The 20,527-nt window shown below is 36.6% G+C and overlaps 1 protein-coding gene across 1 annotated transcript in view; it reads left to right on the forward strand.

The window, feature by feature from the left end:
* The window catches only part of CFAP47 (cilia and flagella associated protein 47), a 477,175-nt gene that overhangs the window by 128,793 nt on the left and 327,855 nt on the right, over window positions 1-20,527 (forward strand). Inside the window, exons 25-26 of the mRNA XM_071213189.1 lie at window positions 9,133-9,328; window positions 16,418-16,627. Coding sequence (XP_071069290.1) covers window positions 9,133-9,328; window positions 16,418-16,627 — 406 coding nt within the window. The remainder of the gene's footprint in view (window positions 1-9,132; window positions 9,329-16,417; window positions 16,628-20,527) is intronic.

A 20,527-nucleotide genomic window follows, 5' to 3' on the forward strand; every position in this document is an offset into this window, starting at 1 on the left:
CATCATCAGCTGGTGCTTGGTAGTAATCCCTTGGTGCCAGGGAGGCTCATCCCCAGGAGTCACGTCCCATGCTGTGGGGGAAGGCAATGCATCTATATGCTGAGTTTGGCTTAGAGAGTGGCCACATTGAGCAACATGGAGGCTCTCAGGAGGTAACACTTAGGCACCCCACAACTCCAGGCCTAGTTCATATTTCAGGCACACGGGCTCATAATCAGAGCCATCAGTATCAAGGGCTCATCATTGGACCATCCATCTTTATTGGTCTTTTCATGTGTTTTTTAGCCATTTGTATATAATCTTTGGAGAAGTGTCTGTTCAAATCTTTTTTCCCATATTTTAAATGGGCTGTTTGTCTTTTTATTTTCAAGATATAGGTATTCTTTATATATGCAAGAGAGAAGTCTCCTTTAAAATAAATGGTTACCAAATATTTTCTCCCGTTGCGTAGGCTCTCTTTTCACTTTCCTGACAGACTCCTTTGAGGTGCAGAAGGCTTTAATTTTGAGGCAGTCCCATTTATCTATTTGTTCTTTTGCTGCTCGTGCTTTTGGTGTGAAGTTCATGAAGCGGTTTCCTATTACAAGGTCCTATAGATGCTTCCCTACTTTACTTTCCAAGGTCTTTATGGTCTTGGGTCTTATACTTAGGTCTTTGATCCATCTTCACTTGATTTTTGTATAAGGGGTGAGTTGGTAATCCTCTTTCATTCTTTTACATATGGATATCCAGTTTTCCAGGCACCATTTGTTGAAGAGCCCATTCTCTCCCAGTTGAGAGGGTTTGGTGGCCTTGTCAAATACCATATGGCTGTATATATGAGGATCTATGTCAGAACTCTCAGTTCATTTCCATTGGTGAGTGTGTCTCTCCTTGTGCCATTACCATGCTGTTTTCACTACTGTAGCTTTGTAGTATGATTTGAAGTCAGGTAGTTTGATTCCTCCAATTTCATTTTTCTTTTTCAATATGTCTTTGGCTATTCAGGGCCTCTTTCCTTTCCAAATGTATTTCATAGTTAGTTTTTCTACTTCATTAAAGAATGCTGTATTGATTTTCATTGGGATTGCATTAAATCTGTAGATCCGTTTTGGTAGGATAGACATCTTAATATTTAATCTTCCTATCCATGAACAGGGAATATTCTTCCATTTATTTTTTTATTTTACATTAAAAAAATATGAGATCCCCATATACCCCCCACCCCCCTCACCCCACTTCTCCCCTCATAACAACAATCTCCTCCATCATCATGATACATTTATTGCATTTGGTGAATACATCTCTGAACATGCTACACCTCATGGTCAATGGTCCACATCATAGCCAACACTCTCCCACATTCCACCCACCGGGCCATGGGGGGGACATACAATGTCCAGTAACTGTTCATGCAGCACCACCCAGGACAACTCCAAGTCCTTCAAATGCCCCCACATCTCATCTCTTCCTCCCATTCCCTACTCCCAGCAGCCACCATGACTGCTTTCTCTACACCAATGCCACATTTTCTTTGATTACTAATGACAATAGTTCATGAATAGAATGTCAGTAAGTCGACTCTAATCCATACTCTATTCCTCCATCCTTGGACCTTGGAATGGTTGTCTCCACTCCACTTCTATATCAAGAGGGGCCTTATAGTCCACATGGATGCTGTCTTCCATTTATGTAGGTCTTCTTTGATGTCCTTGAACAGTGTTGTGTCGTTTTCTGTGTCTAAGTCTTTTACCTCTTTAGTTAAATTTATTCTTAGGTATTTGATTTTTTATTTACTATTGTGAATGGTATTTGATTCCTGATTTCCTCCTCAGATTGCTCATTATTGGTGTACAGAAATGCTACTTATTTTTGTGCATTTATCTTGTAACCTGCAACTTTACTGAACTCATTTCTAAGTTCTAGAAGCTTTCTTGTAGACTTCTCAGGGTTTTCTATGTATAGGATCATATCATCTGCAAATAGTGAAATTTTGACTTCTTCCTTTCCAATTTGGATGCCTTTTATTTCTGGTTCTTGACTCAGTGCTTGAGCAAGTACTTCTAAGACTATGTCAAATAGGAGGGGTGATAGTGGACATCCTTGTCTTGTTCCTGATCTTAGAGGGAAAGATTTTAGGATTTCACCATTGTAAATGATATTACCTGTGGGTTTTTTATATATACTCTTTATCATGTTCAGAAAGTTTCCTCTATTCTGATCTTTTGCAGTGTTTTTATCAAGAAAGTGTTGTATTTTGTCAAATGCTCTTTCTGCATCTATAGATATGATCATGTGATTTTTTTCCCTTCAATCTGTTTATGTGGTGTATTATGTTAATTGATTTTCTTATGTTGAACCATCATTGCATGCCAGGAATGAACCCCACTTGGTCATGGTGTATAATTTGTTTAATGTGTTTAATACTATTAGTAAGTATTTTGTTGAGGATTTTCACGTCAAAGTTCATTAGAGAGATTGATCTGTAATTTTTCTTTCTTGTGGTGTCTTTGTTTGGCTTTGGTACTAGAGTAATGTTGGCATCATAGAATGAGTTAGGCAATGTTCCTTCTGTTTCAATTTTTTGGAAGATTTTAAGCAAGACTGGTGTTAGTTCTTTCTGGAATGTTTTGTAGAATTCACCTGTGAAGCCGTCTAGCCCAGGGCTCTTTTTAGTTGGGAGGTTTTTAATGACCGATTCTATCTCTTTACTTGTGATTGGTTTGTTGAGATCATCAACTTCTTCTTTCATCAATGTAGGCTGCTTATGTGTTTCTAGGAATTTGTCCATTTCCTCTAAATTGTTGTTTTTGTTGGAATATGGTTTTTCAAAGTATCCTCTTATGATCATCTTTATTTCTGTGGGATCAGTGGTGATATCTCCTTTTTCATTTCTTATTTTGTTTATTTGCATCTTTTCTCTTTTTTTCTTTGTTAGTCTAGCTAAGGGTTTGTCAATTTTATTGGTTTTCTCAAAGAACCAGCTCTTGGTTTTGTTTATCTTTTCAAGTGCTTTCTTGTTTTCTATTCCATTTAGTTCTGCTCTGGTCTTTTTTATTTCTTTCTTTCTTCTTCCTTTGGGATTAGTTTCTTGTTTTTTAACTAATTCCTCCAAGTGTGCATTTAGTTTTTCAACTTTAGCTCTTCTTTTTTGACGTATGAATTTATGGCTATAAATTTCCCTCTCAATACTTCTTTTGCTGCATCCCTTAAGTTTGGATATGTTGTGTTATCATTTTCATTAGTTTCAAGGTAGTTATTAATTTCTTTTGAGATTTCTTCCTTGATCTACTATTTTTCTAAGAGTGTGTTGTTTAACTTCCAAATCTTGGTGCCAAATCTGGGTCTCTGGGCCTTTCAGATTTCCAGCTTCATTCCACTTGGTCAGAGAAGTTATTTTCGATGATATCTATCTTTCTGAATTCACTGAGACTTTTCCCGTGGCCTAGCATGTGGTCTATCTTGGAGAATGATCCCTGTGCACTTGAGAAGAACATATATCCTGCTGTATTTGGGTGTAATGTTCTGTATATGTCGATTAGGTCCAACTATTCTAATATATTGTTCATAGTCTTTGTTTCTTTATTCTCTTTTGAGATGTTCTGTCCAAAGTTGATAGTGGTATATTAAAGTCCCCCACTATAATTGTAGAGGCATCTATGTCTTCACTTAGTTTTTTCCAGTGTTTGCCTCACGTATTTGGAGGCACCCTTGTTAGGAGCATATATGTTTATGATTGCTCTTTCTTCTTGAAAGATTATCCCTTCCACTAATATGTAGTGTCCATCTTTATCTCTCACAATTGTTTTGCATTTAAAATCTATTTTGTCTGATATTAATATAGCTACTCCTGCCATTTTTTGTTATTGTTTGCTTGTAAGATTGTTTCCAGCCATTCACTTTCAACCTCCTTGAATCCCTGGGTCAAAGATGTGTTTCTTGTAGAAAGCATATAGATGGGTCATATTTCCTTATCCAATCTTCCAGTCTGAATCTCTTGACAGGTGAGTTTAATCCATTGACATTCAGTGTTATTACTTTCAAGGAATTACTTAAATTAGCTATATTTTCTTTAGATTTGTGTTTGTCATATTCTGTTGGATTTTCTTTTTCTGTTTTTATCTTTTCAGTTGCTCTTACCTGCTCCTCCAACTCTGTCTCTCTTGTTTTTTTCTTTCTTCCTGCAGAACTCCCTTTAGTATTTCTTGAAGGGCAGGATTCTTGTTGGCATACTCTTTTAGTTTCTGTTTATCTATGGATATTTTGAACTCTCCATCATTTTTGAATGCTAACTTTGCTGGATAGAGTATTCTCAGTTGGCAATTTTTTTCTTTTAGTACCTTGACTATGTTCTACCACTGTCTTCTTGTCTCCATGGTTTCAGATGAGAAACCAGCAGTTAATCTTATGGAGCCTCCTTTGTATGTGATGGTTCTCTTTTCTCTTGCTACTTTTAATATTTTCTCTTCATCTTGAGCATTGGATAACTTGACAAGTATATGTCTTGGGGTAGGCCTGTTGGGATTTATGCTGTTTGGGGTGCATTTTGCTTCCTGGACATGTACGTCCATCTCCCTTAATAGGTTTGGGAAGTTTTCAGCCATTATTTCCTCCAACACCCCTTCTGTCCCCTTTCCCTTCTCTTCTCCTTTTGGGATGCCTATAATACATATGTTTGCATGTTTTGCATTGTCATTCAGGTCCCTAAGCCCCTGCTGGATTTTTTCTATCTTTTTATTGACCAGTTCTACTATCTGTTTGATTTCAGATGTACTGTCTTCCACATGACTTAATCTCTCCTCTGCCTCTTCGAGTCTGCTATTATTTGCTGAGAGTTATTTTTTATTTCTTGAATTGTGCTGTTCATCACTATCATATCTGCTATATTTTTGCATATGATTGCAATATCTTTTGTATTCTCTCCAATTGTTTTCTTCATATTCTTAATCTCTTCCTTCACCTCATCAAATTGGTCCCTAATATACGTTTTGTGATCTTTAATTTATTGTTCAATGTTCTGCCCCTCTTCCTGGTTTTTAACTTTTTCATTGGATTGGGGCATGTTTTCCTGATTATTGGTTTGGCTTGTAGATTTTTGTTGCTGTGTGGTCATCATTTTATCTTGACGGGTTTAGTCAGTTGCTGAGCTTCTTTGTCTAGTTTGGAGTTTAGTTAATTGTTTTTGCATGTGTGTTAAATCTTCTCTTTGTCACTTTGTTCTTATTCTATTTCCTTGTTGTTAGCTAAGGTCACTTGAAGGAAAATATTAGGGTCAGAGAAAGCAAAAGGAGTAAGAAAAGAAAATTAATAATAGTAGTATTGATAGTAAATATTAACAGAGGAACCCTGTAAGATATAGGAGAATGGATATTAGACTTATGTAAGGTATGTAGAGTTATAACATTAAGAAAAGTAGAGTACGTAAAAATCTGACTATGGAGAGGAATACAGTGTGAATTAAGAGGCCTGTGTGTTCAGGAGAGAGGGAAAGAGAAGAGAGAGGACAATAATATAAAGAGTGAATATAAGACAGAAAACAGAACAAAGGTATTAGTAATAAAAAGTAAAAAAAAATAGGGGGTCTAACAGAGAGGTGTAATGTAAGAGAAACAATCAATGATGGAGGATAGAAAGATGTAGAGGAAAGGGAATAGTGTTGGTGGCTGAGATCAATACACACAGAAAAGAGTAACTGGAGGATGAGGAAATACAGCAACTGTGAAGCTCTTCCTGCAGCACCTAATGTAAGGAGAATGAGAAAGCAGAGTAGGAAAGAAAGAGAAAAAAATGAGACAAAAGGGAGTGGGGAAGTAAGCAGGAGAAAGATAAAGAGAAAGAAAGAAAAAAGGGCTTTAGGGGGATAAAGAGGAAGGAAAAACAAGGAAAAACCAACCAAATACTAGGGAAAGTTTCAAGCTAGGAATCCTGTTTGTAGTTAAATAAAACGCTTAGGGATCTGACGTTCCCCCTTTTCTCCCTTCCTCACTTCCCTCGCTCCCAAGCAGCAGAAAAGCTGCTTGAGAGGTCAGGTAGGAGATTCAAGTGGGTCCTTGTTGACACAGCTCCGCACAGAAAACAATGACTCTTAATTTCCAGTGAGAGAGCACCCACACCTCACCAGGAACCCCAAGTATGCTATTGGAGGCTTGGAAAGCACCCCCTACAGTCCCTCTCCTTTAGATGTGCTATGAGAGGGCTTGTTGATTTTCTGATTCCACCTTCTCCCAGGCCAAGTTTCCTATCCCAGGGTATTTAGGTGAGTCGGGCTTTCTCAGCAGATTCGCCAGTCCTTTCTTCCCACACTCTCCCAAGCCAACCGGTATGCTCCTGCAAGCGCAAAAAAAGAGAAAAAGAGAAGGAAAAAAAAGAAGGGGGGGGGGAAACACCAGCAAATCGAACTCATATTAGCCAGGTCCCCCTACTGCACCCCCCACCGAATCCCTCCCACCCACAGAGTTAGTCCAAAACCGGAGGGCTAAGGCAATCCCAGACCTCAGGGAGCACTGGACTTGGGAAAGGGAAGTCCGAGACTCTGCAGACCCAGGTCACATAGGTCCATGGAACACGGGCTACAGGGGCTCAGGGGACACGCACCTGGGACCACACATCCGGGGACCACGGGGCCCAGGAACGCCACCACACACCGCGGTCGCCAGCCCCAGGGGGAAGGGTCCCGCCAGCCCACAGCTTCGGACCTCTCTACTTGTAAGCGCAATTCTACCTTTAGCAAGCACCACCTCCACCACTCTCTCTCCAAATTGATGTCCACACTTCCTCCGCTCTGCAAGCCCCCAAAACAGCCCGCTCTGGCAAGACTTCAACCCCACTGGGCCGCCTCTTCACAGGAGAGACTGTAGGGTGCACTCACTCAGACGCCATCTTGCCCGGCCTCCGAGAACTTGGACCTTTTAAACTTGTTACAAAGTTCACTGAACTGTGTGCTTTCTCTAAATAATATTCCATTAGTTCTATGCTGCATTGTCTTGATGTCTGCTAGATCTATTAGCTTGACATTGACAGTTGCTTTGGTTTTTTGTGTGGGAAACAGTACAGAGGACACTGTGATTAATAGGTTCAAATGTTTCACCTTTTTACTACCTCTCTTTAAAGTGCAGAAAATGTGCACTTTAGAAAACATTACGTAGTCTCTGCATTCTGAAATTTATTCTGTAAAATAGTCCGGTTTCATTATGTATTTCTTTGGTTCCTTTTCAGTTTTTCATTATTTTCAACTGTGTCCTAGTTCAGAAAAAATAATACAAAGGATTTTCCATATAAAATCACCATCTTTATTCCTGTTCCGAGCTTCTCCTTTATGTGCCTGTTAACATTTATTCCCAAATGAAATAAACTGGACAATCTAGGAGGAAATGGGGAACATTTACATTTGACTTTTCCTGCAGATTGGGAATGAGGTCAAGCAGCCAAATCTAAATCTTCCTTACTTAGTGTCCCAGCTTAAATCTTAAGAATCAAAGTGTCTATAACACCTGTGTATTATTTACATCTTAGATGAGAGATAAGGCACCCCTCAGTTTTTAAAAAGATATTATTCAATTCCCAGTAGTCTAAGACTACACAGGGAAGCCCCTGCTCCAGGATGCAAGAAACCTTTAATGGGCCTCAAACCCCAAAATCTCAAAGCAGTCCTTTCAAAATTCTCAATTCGATAAGTTGCAAAAACTTCCTTAATCAAGAAATAAATTGCCTTGATTTACTTTCTCCCAAATAATATTAAATTCATTAAACTATCCTTTCTGTATAGACGTGTAATTTTTTTTCAAAATCATCTTTATTTGAATTCATAAATCCATTAGTGTAATAGGCTAATCTACTTTGCTCTTAAATTCTCAGAATAACTGGGTTATAATATTTAGTACATTAGAAATTAAACCTGATATATGGTTTTGGTGTGACCTGAAAGTTTGCCTGTCTAGCCAATTCCCATGATTTTGTCTTTAAGACTGGAATTCATTGATTTACTCAAAAGTCAGTTTTTTATAAAGCCGAACATGGTTGTTGGACACTTAATGTGATGCAGCCTGCTCTCCAGAACCATACCAGAGCCTCCTGTGTTGAGCCCCATTCGTCAGTACAACTGTCTTTCCTCATATTGAATTGCTAGATTGGGAATGTCCTGTCATTTCCTACCAGGTGAAATCAGCTGTTCGACCACGGCAGCCTTTTATAAGAAAATACATTCCTTTTTTTCTCAGCATGTCGCTTTCTCAGAAGTCCCCTGGCCTCCTTTTGGTAGTTGTCTGACCTCATCGTCATAATGCATATACTAAAGGCATGGTGTTTTAGTTTCTTTGACTGCTCATGGAAGTGCCTTAAAATGGGTCATTTAAACAATGGGAATTTATTATCTCATAGTTTTGAAGATAAAAGAAAGTCCAAATCAAAGTGTCATCAAGGCCCTTCCTTCTTGAAGACTGTGGTGTTCTGGGGCTGGCTGCTGGTGATCCTTGGTCTTTAGCTTGTCACATGGTAGCCTTTTCTGGCATTTGCCTTACTCTTCTAGGTTCCCTTGAAATTCTGTCTGAATTTCATTCTGCTTAGAAAGGATTCCAGTAATAGGATTAAAACCCATCCTGATTGTGCTGAGCCACACCTTAACTAAAATAACCTCATCAGAAAGTCCTACACAGTGAGCTGATGTGGCTCAGTGGTTGAGCACTGGATTCCCACATATGAGGTCCTGGGTTCAATCCCGAGTTCCGATACCTCAGAGAAAAGAAAAAAAAAGAGTTTCTACTTTCGATGGGATCATACACACAGGAATGGATTTATGTTAAGGACATGTTTTCCTGGGGTATGTACACCTCTGAACTACCACAGATTGGGAGCTCCTGTTAAGGCACGAGAAACAACAACAACGAAAGGAGTGCTGCTATATTGCTTCATCAGGAATTATTTAGTTTCCCATAAAAATGAAAATCTGCTTTTAGGTGACTTGTTCCATCTCGAAATGTGGGGCACCTCATTACATCTTTTAATATCTTCAGCATGCTGCAGCCAGTTACTTTGTAATCTATTCTACTCCACTGAGCTGTAATTTCATAGTACATTTTAATATTTAGTAAGGTTTAAACTATTTAATTTTTTATGGGATGAATTAATCTAAAATACTATTTTTAAATGTTTCATTAGCTGAGCCTAGAAAATATACAGCTGATGTGCCTATACGTTTAAATGATAATCCAGTTTGTTATCGGATTTTATGTCTGACTGGAGAGGTGAAATCACCCAAGTTATTGTTTGAACCTCCATTTATATTTTTCAATCCTGTTCCTTTGGATGTAACAACTGTGATGAGTATCAACATTTTACCCAAAAACTATTTCAGGTAAATATTAACTTAATATGAGTTTACCATGTTTTCTTTTTGTGATTTTTTTGTTTGTGTCTGTGTTTTATGAGTTATGACGAATGTCTTCCTTATTTCTATAGTTGGAAAGAACTATTAAAATATTTATTTGTGTGCTTAAATAAAAATACAGGAAAAATTCTTAGTGATCTCATGGTTAGACACTGAAAATTCTTGTAAAATTTTCTTTTAAAATAGTTTGGTGTGTTTCTACACAAGGTATAAAAATCAAGCTTAAACATAAATGTAACTTTTTAAAAAAAATGTATTTATTTATTTTATTTCTCTGGCCTTCCCTCCCCCTCCCAACCCCAGTTGTCTGTTCTCTGTGTCTATTTGCTGCGTGTTCTTCTTTGTCTGCTTCTGTTGTTGTCAGCAGCACGGGAATCTGTGTTTCTTTTTGTTGCGTCATCTTGTTGTGTCAGCTCTCCATGTGTGGCACCATTTCTGGGCAGGCTGCACTTTCTTTTGCATTGGGCGGCTCTCCTTATGGGGCGCACTCCTTGTGCGTGGGGCTCCCCTACGCGGGGACAATCCTGCGTGGCACAGCACTCTTTGCGTGCATCAGCACTGCTCGTGGGCCAGCTCCACCCGGGTCAGGAAGGCCTGGGGTTTGAATCGTGGACCTCCCATGTGGTAGATAGATGCCCTAACCACTGGGCCAGTCCGCTTCCATAAATGTAACTTACATCATTGATGTGGAGCCAGTGGCCAATGGAGGTTGTGAGGGGAGGAAGAGGGAAAACAGGTGTAATATGGAGGCATTCTCAGGACTTGGGAATTGCCTTGAATGGCATTGCAATGACAGATACAGGTCATTATATATCGTACCATAACCTACAAAATTGTGCAGGATAGAGTGTAAACTCAATGTCAACTATAATCCATGCTTAGTGGCAATGCTCCAAAATGTGTTCATCAATTTTAATGAATATACCACACTAATGAAGGATGTTGTTAATGTGGGAAAATGTGGGAGGGGTAAGGAGTGGAGCATATGGGAATCCCCTATGCATTTTATGTAACATTTATATAATCTGAGTATCTTAAAAGAAATCAGTGTAGTTGTTTTCTATTGCCATATGACACATTACCAAAAAGTTAGCACCTTGAAACACAAATTTACTATTTCAATTTCTGTGGTTCAGAAGTCTGTGTATGGATTAACTGTGACCTCTGCTCAAAGTCTTATCAGGTAGAAATCAAGGTATCAACCAGAGGTGTATTTTTATAAAAAACTCAAGGCCCTTCTCTAATCTCTCCACTTATTAGCAGAATTAATTTCCTTGCATTTGTAGGAATGAGGCCCAATTTATTTGCTGACTGTTGACTGCAAACCACTTTTAGCAAGTAGAGGCCACTTCATATCCTAGCAATGTGGGCCCCAGGGCCCCTCTTTGCAACACGGCAACTCACTTTTTCAAGGCCAGAGGGAAAGTATCTCTTTGACTTCTCTGTCTCTGATATCCAATCCTTCTTTTAAAATCTCACCTGATTAAATCCCTTCCACAATATTCTTCTATTTGCATTACTCAAATTCAACTGATTAGGGACCTTAATTACATCTGCAGAATCCCTTTGTCATTGTCATATAACATAATCTAATCATGGGAGTAATACCCCATCATGATTACAGGTCCTACTCACACTCAAAGGGTAAGAATTACACAGAGTTTGCACATCATGAGACAAGAATCTTGGAAAATATCTTGAAATTCTATCTGCCACTTTCAGATACATTAGTGAATGCATCATGTTTTCTTTTTAAAAAAATTATAAATAGTCCAAATTCTATTTTGATACTATATTGACCTAGACATTTTACAGCCTTCACACTACAAAACAACTTGATTGATTTTGCATTGGCTATGTATATGTAAAACTATCTGTATCTATAGCCATATCCATACCCATTTCTATATCTATAACTATATCTATGTCCATATTTATATCTATACATAGCTTTGCTGGGATTTTGAAAAATTTGGGTGGTCTCCAAAGGACTGAATCCAAAACAAACCAAAGTAATACATACCTATAGTTTGAAACCAGTATGTGAGTGTTGAGCTGTAATAACATGCCAAAGGCATATTTATTCTTAAGTATTGGAACAACAGCAAGGTGGGAAAACTTAATCTGAAATTTCTGTATTAATCAAGATTCACTAGAAGAGGCTAAAATAGTTCCATGTGAGCAGGTCCCTCTACCTCCAGCAGGAGCAAACATACCCTCTCTAGATCGGTGGTTCTTAAATGTTAGTATATATCAGAATCACCTGCAGGCCTTTTATAAACAGAGGTTGTTGAGTCCCATCTGCAGAATTTATGAATGAGGAAGTTTGGGATGGGGCTTTAGAATTTTTATTTCTAATAAGTTTCTGGGTGATACTGATGCTGCTGGTCCACAGACCACACTTTGTGAACTTCTGCTTCAAATGAACCATCCTCAATTTTGGCCCTCAGGTTCCCACAAATTATGATTAACCAAATATGAGCTCAATATCACATATCACTAAACTTTCATGGAAGGAAGGCACCATAACTTAGAGTCATATAGGGAATAAAAATAATATTCAGGAAAATTATTTAAACCTATGAATTATTTAAACCTATAAAGATCATTTCTCAAAAGAGAAAGAGAGGAGTGGATGTGGCTCAAGCAGTTGAGGGCTTGTTTCCCACATGGGAGGTCCTGGGTTCGGTTCCTGGTGCCTCCTAAAGAAAAGAAAACCAACTCAAGGGAGCCAACATGGCTCAATGTTTGAGTGCTGGCTTCCCACATATGAGGTCCTGGGTTCAATCCCCAGTCCCCAGTACCTCAAAAAAATAAAAATTAAAAATAGAGAAAGAGAGAGAGATTTAATATTTAAGGGCATTTTAACATACAACATTAAGAATATATGCAATTTAAATATTATTTATAGTAACATCAACAATTCAAAGGTGTCTAAGACCAAACCAAACAAATGTTACTGAGGTTAAATCACTTATAAATAAATAGTGATTTATACCATATTCATGGAGTGGAATAGCCAGTATTGCATAAAAGATTGCCACAAATTGATTTGTGTAGCCTATGCTACTTCAATATAATATCAAATAAAGTTTTTCATGGAAATTGATAAGTATAATTCTAAATTTTATATGGAAGATGCAAGGATCCAGAATGGGGTAGTCACCATAAGGAGAAGAATAAGATGTGGGGAACAGGGGGACTTATTTTACCAAATATTGAGTTTAAACTAGTGTAATAGTGGTGCAGGGACAGATATAATAACCAAAGGAATTGAATAGAGACTTTCTTGAAAGAGGCCACACATAAAGTGATTATAGATATATGATAAAAGTGGTATTGCAGATCACTGAAGAAAGAAAGTTACTATTTAATAAATGGTGCTGGACAATTAATTAATTATAAGTATGGGGATAATTCAAACTGGATTACTGCCTCATATGATAAATAAAATCACTTAAAATGGATTAAAGGCTCAAATGTGAAAGGTAAAATTTAAAAAAAATGAGGAAAATCTTATTTCTTGTAAAGAAGGATTCTTTAAAAAGACATAAAATCATCCTAACAAAAATAAATGACTAATGCAAATTAATCAGGAAAAAATCAAATAACTCATTAGAAATATTGGTAAAATTGCTAATGTATAATTCACAAAAGAGGGTTCATGAATGGGAAAAAAGCATATGAAGACAAATAATTGACCATTTTGTAAACTTGTAAATGAAATGTAGACCCTACAATAAAATACCATTTTGCCTGATCTAGATAGGTAAACATTAAGAAATCAGACTTGTCTCATTGTCAATGGATACAACCACACTAATACTATGCAAACTCTAACGTTTCTATATCTCAGCCCAGCAATTCTACTTTTCAGTATATTCTAGAAAAGCTCTCTCACATATGTACTAAATGGGTTGTTCAAGATTATTCATGATAGCACTATTATTCAGACTATCAAAATCTGGGAATCTCAGAAACATCTGGAATCAGAATATACCTACATTTTCTCCAGTCATTTTCCCAACACATCCTGGAGATCTGCTGACTTAAATAGCAGGGTTTTTTGTTTGTTTGTTTCTGGTTTTTTGTAAGGGACTGGGTCAACTGACAGATTGGAGTTGTCACCCTCGAGCAATTCATGAAATCTTTTGAGCATATGAAGTATTCTGAGGATTATTATGTTACAGTTGTGGAAGATGTTGACTCTATGACAGAATGTTGCTATAGCAACTCTGATAATTAAACATAAATTCATCCATTCCTGTGCTAACAGAGGAAGAGTAGAAGATGTTAGTGATGAATGTGAGGGAAGCAGCTTGCCAGTTGTTATTATCAACCCTTACTTTGCTAAGCAAGAAACTGGACTGTTATAAGATTACCGCTGAAAATCTACCACAAAATTTTTTTTTCTATGAAAAGTTTGGATATACAGTATCCGAAGAAAACTAGATGTGCTGGAGGTTTTTAAAGTAAAAATCTTAAGACAGTTGTCAAAGGAGTGCATGCAACAAGGCTATACTCTTTATAGAGTTAAAATATTTTGTTGCAGCAACCCACTGAGCTCCGTGAATACTGGGCTGAAAAAACATGGTAATATTAGAAGTATGATGACGTTTAGAAGATTACGTTGCATTGGTGGAACATGCTGTAAATTTAGATTACAAATGAATATTGTAAAAGAGTGATTTTTAACCAAAGGAATATATATATTTTTTTAATTTTTTTATTTTTTATTGACTTTGTAATAATATTACATTAAAAATATATATGTGAGGTCCCATTCAACCCCACCCCCCCCACCCCCCCTCTCCGCCCCCCCAACAACACTCGTTCCCATCATCATGACACATCCATTGGATTTGGTAAGTACATCTTTGGGCACCTCTGCACCTCATATACATTGGTTCACATCATGGCCCATACTCTCCTCTAAGGAATATATTTTTAACTCTAATATTTTCCTTCCTCTAATGCGATTTTTCATGTTTTCATGGCCATCTGGAGCCTCTCTTCTGAACAGAATTTTTATGAAATAAATGGCATATTATATAATTGAATGGATATTTAAGATTGTACCATACTGCATTTATCTCATTCTTAAAATGTTGATGGAAGCTTTTTTATTTAATATGATTATAATGATATTATTATTTGGGTCACTATCTTGTTTTGATTTTGTTTATTTTAAATTTTTTTAGAATGAAGTAAGAATTAGATCCTTTATTAATGGCGCTAGTCTTTTGCATTCCATGTTACATTAAAGAGTTTTATTAGAATTCTAAACTGAATCTATCTCTATCTCTGCCTATATATAAATCAAGTCAAATGTTGAGTCTTGCAAAATATGGCATAATGGAATTCAGATGAGGAAGGCACTCTAGAGATGATATAAACCAATCATTTTATAATGTATATACAGTAAAATTGATAACATTAGTGACTTATCCAGTGAAAATTATTTTTTTTAAAGATTTATTTATTTATTTCTCTCCCCTTTCCCCCCTCCCCCCCCCGGTGGTCTCTTCTCTGTGTCTATTTGCTGCGTCTTCTTTGTCCGCTTCTGTTGTTGTCAGCGGCACGGGAATCTGTGTTTCTTTTTGTTGTGTCATCTTGTTGTGTCAGCTCTCCCTTTGGCTGGCGCCGTTCTTAGGCAGGCTGCACTTTCTTTCGCACTGGGCGGCTCTCCTTACGGGGCACACTCCTTGCGCGTGGGGCTCCCCTACGTCGGGACACCCCTGCGTGGCAGGGCACTCCTTGCGCGCATCAGCACTGCGCGTGGGCCAGCTCCACACGGGTCAAGGAGGCCCGGGGTTTGAACCGCGGACCTCCCATGTGGTAGACGGACGCCCTAACCACTGGGCCAAGTCTCTGCCGCTGAAACTTAATTATAATTAGCAAAAGATTTGCATTCAACCGAGTTTTTGGTTTCCTTTTTGTGCTTTAGCCAATGCACCATAACTGTTTAATCCAAGGTGCAAGTTTTCTTTACTTTTTATCTAATTCATTAGTTGAATAATCTTCATTCTGCTTAAAATAATCCCAGAGAAATAGGATTCCTGAATTTGTTAACACTTCTTACTTGCTGTAGGAGACTACATATATAATAAAATAAAACAAAATAGTATGACTAAATATTTATTGAGCACTAAACAATAATCAAGTAGAAATTTGATTTAAAACTGAATACCACATATCACATGATTAAGAATCAGAAACCTTTTGGGTTGCCTAAATAAATTATGGATATAATGAAATATCATTTTAAAATTAAGTGGCATTTTTGAATAGTAAGTATTGAAAAAATATCCATGATAGATTATATGTATACAGATCCTTACATAGTATCCAATTAAAAGATTATATGCTAATATAATTTAGTCAACATGCATTAAAGTTTTAGCTATTAAAATGGTAATTTAGGGATAAATCCTTGTTGTGAGAGCAAATTTATACTTGATCTTAGCTAAAAGGCCGGGAAGCGATATCTGAGAGCAAATTTAAGGACAAGAGTATTTAGATCATGGTTGTGGTTAAAAATGCAATGTAAATAAATCAGGTATTTTATCTCTCTTTTTTATTCTTTTAAGACAGGGGTTCTTAACTCTTTTTTTCCCACTGATCCCTATGCCAGTCAGGTGAAATTAATACTACTGTAATTTATTTATTGCATACTTTCATAAGTGAAGGAAATGCTAGATTTCAGTTAGAGATCAGAGAAAATAAAGATAGTAAGCTGATTTTTTTCAGTCAAGCTCACGGACCCCCTGAAATCTTTCTACCGACCCTTTGTGGACCCCTGGTTAAGAACACCTGTTGTAAGACAATAGAGTCTTTTTGATCAACTTATGTTGTTCTTGGTTAAATTTTTTAAAAATTAACAATCTCATATTGTGGCCAGAATATAAGATATGATACAAAAATCCTTTTATGATTGGTAATATTATTTAAATATTTGTTATTTTTTTTTATTTTTGTAAAACGGAGGAATACATCTTTAACTCTAATTACATGCAAGCATTTTGAGCTATAAATTTTTTTTTAAATTTCAAACAGAAGTTCAGCTGTAAATTTCCAGATTCCTACAGTGAGGCTTCTTGATGGTGATGAGAGTCAACCTCTTTCTGTGAAGTTTCCAAATGGGAAAGATATCTCAGCCTCTCTCAGTGGAAATAATGTTGGGATTATCTGCCACCTGAGTTTCAAATCATCTAAACCAGTGTCATTTTTCACCAATGTTCTTTTCTGTGATGACCAAAAAAACTGGTAAGAAGTTTCAATGTAGATATTCTTTTATATCAACCAGCGAAGAACAATACATTTATATTCTATACCACTGTAAGATATCAAAAGGAAAGAAATCTAATATAATGACTATGATGGTTAGGCTCAAAATATTGTAGACCTAAAGACTTTTTCAAAAGTTCAAAATGTGACTTTGCTTTCATGAGAAACAGCAAAATAGTAGTTACCAGTATGTGTTCTGGAGTTAGGCTGTCTTGGTTTGAATCCTGGCTCTGAAAACTTTGGTAAAGGTAGTTAACCTTCTGGACTATAGTTTCCTCATCTATTAAATCTTATCCGTGATCATGAGGAACTCCTTGAGTAAATAAATATTGAGTAATTGGATAGGACCTGTAACAAAGGAAGAACTAATTAGGTGTTAAATGAAAATGAGATCACCAAAAATGAGTTTCCCAAGGACATGGTACTGTTACATGTTTTAACAGGACCAGAGAAATTGAAATACATATTTCAAGTCTTGCCTTGTAGGATCAGAAATTCCACTTTTACCTTTTTTGACAGTTTCTCCTAAGCACTTAATAACAATAATGCTATTGTTAAAGTGTTAAATTCACTTTCTAAATATTTGCCATTTATATATAAATATAAATTTATTGATCTATAATTTGCATGCCATAAAACTCACCCCTTTTAAAGTGTGCATTTCAATGATTTAATATATTCACAATTTAGTGTATTCACAAAGTTGTGCAACTATCACTACTATCTAATTCCAAAACATTTTTACCACCCACCCCCAAAGAACCCACATTCTCACTGGCAGTTGTTCTCCATCACAACCCCTTGGAGAAATTCCACCTTTAGATTACACCCTGAGATGATCTGATTAACCAAATCACAAAAGGCTGATGTATACAGGAGTAAAGTTTGCTAAAAATGTTTACAATAAGATATAACATTAAATTGATTGTATACTAAAGTTTAACGTCAGTATTTGTTCTCTCTGCAAATTTGTTAAGTCACAATGGCATCATTGCTATTCCATATATCCATAATCTTAGGATTGGTTTGCATGTTTGGAATTAGAAGGGAGAGAAACAGATATAAAAAAACGTTGCTTCCGAGGTAATGCCTGGCCGTATCTAGGACACATGCAATGTCTCAAGAATTTTCCTGAACCCCAGTTCCCATGTGCCTTTATATTATACACTGATGATAAAAACTGAGTTATACCTTCGAGACTCTCATTCTTTTTTTTGATGCTAACAGTCCAATTTTTCATCTTTTGTTGATGAATTTATTTTTTAAATTTTATTAATGTCATTGCTTAGCTGCTGTTAATCACTGAGCTTCCTGTCTCTGTCCTTGAAGATAATCTGTTGTTTTTGGTGAATTAGAACATAGATGACCATGTTCATAAAAGTTTAACTTCATTTCTCTACATACTACAAATTCACACTTTATCCAAAATACTAGGTGTTGTATGGCCTTGAAGTCACAAGTCAAAATCATGAATAACTTAACTGGAAAGTCTTAAAGATAACGCAGGCTCAGACCAAATGAAAGAGTGAGGAAGACAATTGTTTTGCTAAATGTGTGGACCAGATGGCTTCTGGGACATGGGGTACATTTGCTTGTAAGAAGGATAGGGACAGACTTCACTCTGTGTCAAAACTGAGGTGGCAAACAGGCTAAGGAGACTTGTAAAGATTCTCTAGTAGAAGGGTGATTATATTAAATAGTTCCCTTACCTCTCCCCCAGTCCCCTCCTCCTTTCCATTCTTTCCTTTTTTCTTTCTTTTCATTATTTTTTGTTCCTTTTTGGCCCTGATAATTTTTTGCTCTATTACCTGGAATTCCTCACCTTTCTTTCCGGCATAGCCTACTAAATGCCATTTCAACCCTCAACAAGTTTGGGGTGCAGTAGAGATATCGGCACTGATTTAAAAATTGCAAATCATAGGTGGGCAACAGAAGGTTTCCCACGCACCCAGATAAATAAGGAACCAAAGTCATGAGCACTTCCTGGGAACTTAGTACTGGCAAGTCCTTTTACTGATAAATTGTTAACTCCTTAACTAGGTTTCCAGAGTGCCTCTGAACAGATATTTCTTCTCAACTCTCCAAAGCTGTCCTTGCCTTTCTCTCTAGATTGAGAGACTGAAATCAGACCTCTGATTTCAATGAGATAAATTAGATCTTCCAAGAAGAAATATCACAATGGCTTCCCTTTCACTTCACAATTTCTCTGTGGAAAAATCTGGTTCATTTACTGTTTTCCATCTATTAATTTATATTTCTTGTAGGCAGTGTATGAATAGATTTTGGATAAGCAAAAACGAATTTGAAAGGGACCCATCCTTGATGGACATCAGTGCAGTAGGGAAGGTAAACTTGTAAACAAATGTGTTTTATATAATCTGTTTGGTGCCAGTAGAGGTATATAAAAATGCAGCAAAGAAGGAGCAACTAATAATACTCTGTGGAGTGGGGGTAGAGTGGGGGGAATCAGAGAAGAATGCATAGGCGTCTGAGTAAAACCTCTAAGGACAAATGGTATTTGCCAGTGTTTGCCTTAAGTTAAAGCCTTTATTTGCATCCGATTTGTCCATATTGAAGTGCTCAGTTCCAATAGAAAATAAATCACTTGTGCCTTTATGTTTTCATTTCTTTTATTTATGTAGTACCATTTCATACTGTGGTTGCCCTTGGCAACTAACAAGCTTGGTTTTATATCTTGTTTCCTCTTTCAGACTTTGTCACATTTTGACTGGCTCAACTGGCCCTAGAAATAAAAGTGATAGCTGCTATCATTCCTGCTATTATGTCCACTGCCTCTGATAATTGCCCCCTCCAGACTCAGGTATCCCCACTCAGAGGTTGCACTCAGATGGTGTTTCAACTGCCATCAGCAGAAGATGATTTTTACTTAAAAAATAACCTTATTATGTATATGGTTATTTATAAATGCCTCTAATTTGTTTAGACATTTTAAATTAATAGTGGTTGTGGAAGACTTCAATGTATTGAAATAAAAACCAGTATGAAAACAACTCACAAAATGCTCTTTGAAATAGTATATTTCATATCAGTGAAATTTCAAAATGAATAAACTCGTTCCTTGTAAAAATGAAAAGAATTTTCCTACAAAATAAAATTCCAGGCAAGCATATCTTTATTGCTGGAATAAACTGTATCTTCATTATAATTTTAAAGCACATGATTCTGTTTTTCAAGTGGCACTAATGTGTCTGTCTAAAAAATAAATTAAAATAAATAGTCAAATATGATTAATATTTAATAATAATATACAATGATATTTAAGTAAACAAATTATTTGATATGGTTTTCAGTAAGTCAAGAAATGTAATGCTAAATATATAATTCCTCCCATGCATAAAATCCCTGTTGGATCATTGTTTATGAATCAACCTCTTCTAGGTTAACTTTTCTTTTTTCCATCCATTCGTGTTTCTTCATCCTGATTTTCCCTATTTTTATTTTGTGTATATGAGGTCACAATATAGGGATGTGAGTGTGTGAAAGAAGGAATATTTATTAATTGTCTGAGGAAAACTGGGTTCCTGAGCATCTAGAATGTACCCTGCATTTTTTTTCCTACGGATTTGAAATTTTAGTTTCTGCTTTGCCTTTGTGCACCAAAAATTTTAGTTTATAATGATCATAAGCAATTTGGGCTCCAGGTCTCAAATAGGCATACTCTTAAAATTAAGGAATAGATCCAGAAATATCTATCTGAATAAAGTAATGAAACTTCCTATACATAGATAAGATGTGTGGAAAGCATTTTAGGAAATAATCTGCGTTGAAGATGGGGTGCTAATAGATTATTGATAAAATTAGTGAACTTCCTAAATATCTCCAGGTGCCTCCCACCAATGCCTCTTTAAAAATGTAATC

This window comes from Dasypus novemcinctus, chromosome X (genome assembly GCF_030445035.2).
Source record: "Dasypus novemcinctus isolate mDasNov1 chromosome X, mDasNov1.1.hap2, whole genome shotgun sequence".
Lineage (NCBI taxonomy): Eukaryota > Metazoa > Chordata > Mammalia > Cingulata > Dasypodidae > Dasypus > Dasypus novemcinctus.